At 21.4% G+C, this 7,277-nt stretch overlaps 1 protein-coding gene across 1 annotated transcript; it reads right to left on the bottom strand.

Annotated features, from left to right (window-relative positions):
* Window positions 1–142: 142 nt before the first annotated feature.
* On the bottom strand, window positions 143–7,083 carry PRSY57_1361700 (hypothetical protein; the record flags this gene model as incomplete). The annotated part of the gene is made up of 2 exons (XM_012909538.2): window positions 143–4,552; window positions 4,972–7,083. The coding sequence occupies 2 exons, from the start codon at window positions 7,081–7,083 to the stop codon at window positions 143–145; spliced, it is 6,522 nt and encodes a 2,173-aa protein (XP_012764992.2).
* Window positions 7,084–7,277: the final 194 nt, after the last annotated feature.

Genomic DNA, 7,277 nt, shown 5'->3' with positions numbered 1-7,277 from the left:
TATTTTTTTTTTTTTTTTTTTTTTTTTTTTTTTTTTTTTTTTATTGTTATAACCCCAGTTGACTAATCAATATGCTTATAATTTTCCAAGCACAACATCAATCACCCTTGTTTATATCGGATAAACTCAAAAAAGATACATATTATATATCCATACTTATTATATTTATAAAATTATAATACTTATCGGAACAACCGATAATATTAATCAAATCATCATTTGTAAAACTTCCTTGAGTTAACAAAGAAAATGCTTTTTTCAAATAAAACGATATTTTAAAATAATTACAATTACATTCAGATGTTAACTTATCTATAAATTCTTCATTCGACTTATTGTGAAAATAATAATGTATAGAAACCTTTTTGCCATGAAGTTTTAATTCATCGAATTTATTTATATGTACTACGTTGTAATAATAGGACTTGTTCATTTGTTGCTCTTCTTTATTATTTCGCTCATAAAATTTTTGCTCGTAATTATTTAAATGCATAAATAATATATTTTGAATTAAATCATCAAACTGTATATTATTCAAAGCACATTTATTCCCATTAATTATGTTACTATTAGTACTGTTAAGCTTAAGCAAATTATTATCTTTTATATTTTCTCTTTCTCCACATATCGGAGCTAACCTTCTCAATAAATTTTTATTAAATACTTTCATCTCTTCCTCGTAAGGTATAGGTAATATCAAAACAATATTTACTAAAGCATTAATAATTCTGCTTATCTTCTCTCTCAATTTGTTTGTAGCATATTCATTTATATTATCAAACCGTATCATATCCTTTTTCAATATCTCCTCAAATAATTTATTACTATTATTATTTATATAATCACTATTTATACCATTCCTTTTATTCTTTAAGAAAAAAAAAAATGGAAGTAAATACTCATCTTCCATCTCGTTCCACATCTCCATGGAATCCTTCTCCTCCTTTGTACATATATTTTCGTTCATATTATTCACACCAAATTTATTATTTTCCTCGTCCCTTTTTTTCTTTATATTTTCATATAAACAAAGATATATCAACATATTTGAAAAGGCGAATAGGAAATATTTTAAATCATCCGAATTCTGATATATATAAAATATGTCATTTATCCAATCATCTATCACACTATCAAAAATATTATCCTTCACCAAAATATCAAAAAAATGTTGTATATCCAAAAATACATACATAGAAAAGGACTGATATATATACCTCTTTTTCTGAATCATAAGATTAATCATATATATCTCATATTCATTCTGACAATTATAAAATAAAAAATGATCATTTATATATTTCAAAATTTTTAATAATTTTCTAATATGTTCCTCCTTTTTATCTTTCAATAGAAATATATTGAAATATAGCGTATTTATTAATTCAGCAATTTTTGTATCCTCAATATTATTTAATAATTCCATTTCCTTATTATTTATATTTACATCTTTATTATTAAACATATTATTTTTAATATTATAATTCGTGTTATCATCTGTATTATCATATATATCATCATCACTATCCAATGTACTCTTATTTACATCATCAGTACTAACGCCTATTTCATTATTTCTCTTCTCACGTTTCATACCATATCCACTCTTCTTCCTTTCGATAAAATAAGTCTTCATCTCTCTATAAAATAATATGTCTTCACATACATCCGAATGTACACTACTTTTGTATGATTCATTTGGATTACCCTTCAATTCACTTCTCTTATTTGGTAAAGGATACTCCACATCTTTCTTCTCATCCATATTATTCACATACTCCACATCATGCAACTTTTTTTGCGCACTTCTCTCCACCATTTTAATGTCATAAAATCCAAATTGCTTTGATCCTTCCCCCAAACCATCATTTACTAAACACAATTTACTACCAACATCAGTCCCTTCCATAGCATGACCATATTTCCTAAATGAATAATTTGATACACACTCGTCTAGGTCTCTTACGACAGTTCCCTCTTGTATTATTTCATAAGATCTATTCAATTCAAACCACAAGGGATAGGTAAAAAATATATTATGCCTTATCAATAACATGACAAGATAAGATAATATATTGTTATATAAATATAATCCATTTATCTCCACTGTGCTGTTATAACAAAAGGTTTGTTCATTCATATTCTCAGCGGATACCACTAAATATAATAAACTTACCTTTCGTAATATTTCAATTAACGATAGCGGAAAATCATTCGATTCAAATGGTTCATGAATTGCTAAAGAAACAAAAACATATAAAATATCCCTCCTTATCAAATTATTGAAAAATTGAAAAATATATATTGGCACATTATATAACTTCTCTTCTATGTTGATATACTCTTCTATACGGAAGAAGTTTAAATCGTTAGATATACATGCAACAGCATATTTAAAATAGAACCAAAATATTTTATAATTAAATAATGATTTTTTTGTAAATATATATAATATATAATATATCTGATTTAATATTTCATCATGTAATATATAACAATGCTTTTCTTTTCCTATTAAAGTCCCCTTATTTTTATTTTTTGAATTTTTTTTTATTATATTCAATATAATACTCTTGAAATATATAATAAAATTTTCATTCTGCAATATTTTTACAATCAACACATCTTGAGTACTACAAGTATTTTTATAATGTTCCAAAAAAAAAGAAAAAAATTTCAATATTCTTAAAAAATTATACTCCTCATCCTTTCCTTGAATTCTTATATCAATCATATCTAACAACGACTCATTTAACAAATTGATGAATAAGAAAATGTTATTGTTTATTTCGTTTTGATAAAATAAAGAGATAAATTTCAAAAAGCGATTCAAATTATTCTCTTCTAACTTTTCCAAATAAAAATAAAAATAAAAATTCTTACATATAACATCATTAATGAAATTATCGCTAAAGGAGTTATTTTTATTGTACAGGCATTCCAAGAAATTATTAGAAACACAATGATTAATATTATTATCATTATTATTATTATTATTATTATTATCATTATTTTCATCATTTCTCTCGCCATTGTCTCTCACTTCTTTTACCAAGTTACCCTTCAATAATCTCAACAAATTCATCTTTTCATAATTAGAAAATAAAATAACAGCCCTATTATCTTCATATACCAAGCTGTCAATACTATCCGCTTCCTTTTTTATAAACAATATTAATAATTGGAAAAATAAAAATATCAAAACCTCTCGAAAATCATTATATAATATTTTACTAGGAATACCATATATATACATCAAATGAATCAATGTTTCAAATGAATTTAACTTTATATGCTTCTCAAAATAAAATAAATTTATAAAACAACTATAAAAGAAAAACTGTATCACATTATCATTAAATGTTGCTACATGGATATATTCTTTTATCATCCACATTAATTTTCTTTTCAAATTATTTGAATAAGGATGTAAAATGTTTATCATCATATACTTGAGAAAAAAATTTTGATCCTTATTTTTTAAATTATCTACAATATATTCAAACTTTTCTATATCATTGTTATCCTTACAAAAGGCATCTTTATATCTTTCTTTATGTGTAAAATATTCTTGTATAAGATCTTCCATAGACAAATTATTTTCTTTATCTCTTCCAAAATCAAAATCGAAATAATTACTATTAAAATATGTGCCACTATTTTTATCATCATTATAATATTTATTTGAATTATTATCCTTCGTACGTTCTTTATTACACGTGTCCTTATTATCATCATCATCATCACTTACATGCTCCAATGTCAAAAAAAAATATTCCTCATTCATTTTTCTAATTATGTTTTTCAATGTTCCCCTCACAAATCTATATTTATAATATATTAAAAACATATAGAGAGAAAAATACTTGTACAAATTTATATCATTCATTATTATAAAACTATAATTTAAATTATGCTCATTATTTATACTATATAAATCTTTGAATATTAAATCTTCCTCCGTATATTTGTACAAAGGCAAAGTCTTTATAATATATATCATATTATTAAATGTATCGTTGTTTAATAAATGAATATTGTAAAAATCAAAATTATAATCTATCTTATTTTCCTTCATATGATTTCTTATTATCTCAGATATATAATCAATAATGTTATTTATATATATATTGTGATTACCTGTATTTATACTTATTTCAGCATTAAAAAATAAGTTACTTTTTTTATAAGTGTTGATACTTATTTGTTCATCATCCAAAAAATTCATATCTTTTTTTATATACATTTCAGGATATAATATATTCATATATACATTTTGATATAATAAATATAATTTTAAATTCTCTTCGATCTTTTCATCTAAATAAAATATTATATCGTAAAAGTACTTACATAATAGTTCACAAAATAAATATATTATATAGTTAATATATTTCTTCAGGATGCTCTTGCAGCTACTATCATCATAGCAGCTTAATAAGTAGTTTCGAAATATGGCATGTTTTTCAAAACATATAATGTATTTCTCAAATTTTAAATTATCACACAGTTTCTTTTCTTCTTTATGTCTTGTTTGATATACCTGGAAGTTCTATAAAGGTGGAAAAAAAAAAAAAAAAAAAAAAAAATGACAAACAAAAAAAATGACAAACAAAAAAAATGACAAACAAAAAAAATGACAAACAAAAAAAATGACAAACAAAAAACATGACAAACAAAAAATGAGGGAAAAAACATGACAAATAAAGAATAAGTAATAATTCAATATTAGAATAAATTCATGAGAATAATTAGGTCAAGTGTTCTTTCCATATTATAAAGATAGATAATGAAAAGTTAAATAAGAAAAAAATATATATATTAAATATGCCTATATAAATATAAAATGTGTCTTATTTCAAGAGCAAAACGTATATAACTATATAAATACACACATACACACAATATATATATATATATATATATATTTATTTATTTATTTATTTTTATTTTTTTTTATTTTATCATTACGTCGATACATTCTATGTGCGTGATATTATCAATGTGGATAAATAAACAATTCAGAAATATACTGCTCAAAACATTTTGATATATAAAGCCTTTTAAATGATCCAAAGATATAATCATGCAGACATAATTCAAGGCCAGGGATAAAGATTTATCAGCATATTTTATATAATCTGTATAATTGATTACATATTTTATATAACTAAATAATCCATTAATATTATTTCTTTCATCATCAGAATATGTAGTATTCATCATTATTTTTAATATCAAAAGGGTTATTTTTTCTAGAAATATTATATACTTATCCTCAAAATGCTTAAGAAATATTTTCCAAGTGTCATTCATTTCATCAAAATGAATTGATCTATATAAAAATATATTCAAAATTTTCAAACACCATTTCTTACTTTTCAATAATATCTTTAAAAATAATCTGTCTATATTATTATCCTCATCATTATTCATTACTTCATTTATATTTTCATAAGAATATTCTTCGAAAATTTTAGAAACAGATATGGATTCGCTATTAGATGATTTTTCGATATTCATAAAATATATTTTATTTACATATTCAGATAAATTGATTTCTAAAACTTTCATTATATTTATAAATAAACGTTCATGCTCATTTATAACCTCCTCTGATAATATACACAAATCACATAATAATAATTTGTATATACATTTTACAATCATCTCTATGATAAATATAATATATATATTACTTTCTTGGTGTAATAAATAATATAAAAATCTATTGAAAAATGGGAAATATAATTTTATTATATCTTTATATCCAACTAATAAATTTTCACAAGGTATATTCAACATATGATAATCATTTTCTTTTTCTAACAAATTTTTATTACTAGTATTAATATTTGAACTAAAATAATTATAATATATATTAGAATAAGAATCTAATTCGTTCGTTGCAGGTATATACTTTTTTACAATTTTATTTATTAATAACATTAACAAGTAAAACTTTGAATAATGTATCACCATTTTATACATATTACACTTTTCTTCATTTTCCATATATTGTATATCACTATTGGATATATTCATATTATTAATTATTTTCATAACATAATTCATTGTTGTATTATAATCCTTATTTAGAATATTCGAAAAATCATCCAGCTTAATTATAGAAATAAAATTAAAGTTATTAAAAAGGTCTTCTAATAAATTATCCCACTTATAGGGATAATCAACTAAAAATATATTAAAAAATATATCAATAAAATATAAACATTCATTAAAATTCTTCATCTCAATTATACTATTATATTTCTTATATGATTTATACATATTCCTATTAATTTCCTCAAAAAAATCCATATGCCTCTCATTTATATTATTACTTAAATTTGTGTTTATAACACAAGCATTTTTTATTAAAGAAAAAATCCTCTCTTTTAAATATATCCATTCTTCTATTCCAATACTTTTTGATTTATTCTCTATATTTTCTATTAAGGAGTAATAATCAAAAATTCCTTTTCTTAAAAAACTAATAAATGAAAAACTATTCTCTACACATTGTGTACTCATCATAATATTTTTGTTCTCTTCATTTTTATTTAGTACATGTGGTGCTTCATTTGAATAAAAACCATTATCTTCCTTTCGAATAGTCTTATCATTTTTAGTATATATTAAATTATTAAAATTATTTATTTCCTTTTTATATTTATTCTTTTCATAAGTGCTTATAATATCTTTCAAATATGTATTTATAAATTCATATAGATAATTCTTTAAATATATTATCATCATTAATCTTGTAGAATGAAACTGTTCTGTTTTTAATTCGTAATTATTAATAGCTTGTATCATTTTAATTATGTTTATATTACTATCCACCATTTTTTTATAAATGTCATATTCTACATTTTGATCTTTTAATAAATTAACAAAAATATTCACACATCTTTTTATTTCAAATTTATATTCTATTTCTATATTATTACCATCCTTATTTAAAATGTATTCATCCTCATTTATATGAAACAAATTAAAATTTTCTGTTCCATCAATCTTTTCGTTATTATTATTTAAATCAATAAATAATGTATTATTAATTTGAATTAATCTGTCCATTATATCTAACATTAATAAAAAACATATATATATATATATATATATATATATTTATTTATTTATTTATTTATTTATATTTGGTGTCTATTATCGGTTCCTACACACAAATATATATGTCTATAAAATTACCATTATAATGAAAATATTTACTTATTTAATTCTCTAAAAAAACGAACAAAAAAAAAAAAAAAAAT

The sequence above is a fragment of the Plasmodium reichenowi genome, chromosome 13 (genome assembly GCF_001601855.1).
Source record: "Plasmodium reichenowi strain SY57 chromosome 13, whole genome shotgun sequence".
Lineage (NCBI taxonomy): Eukaryota > Apicomplexa > Aconoidasida > Haemosporida > Plasmodiidae > Plasmodium > Plasmodium reichenowi.
The sequence above is the reverse complement of the archived record's forward strand: the minus strand, read 5'-3'. Positions and strand labels throughout refer to the sequence as shown.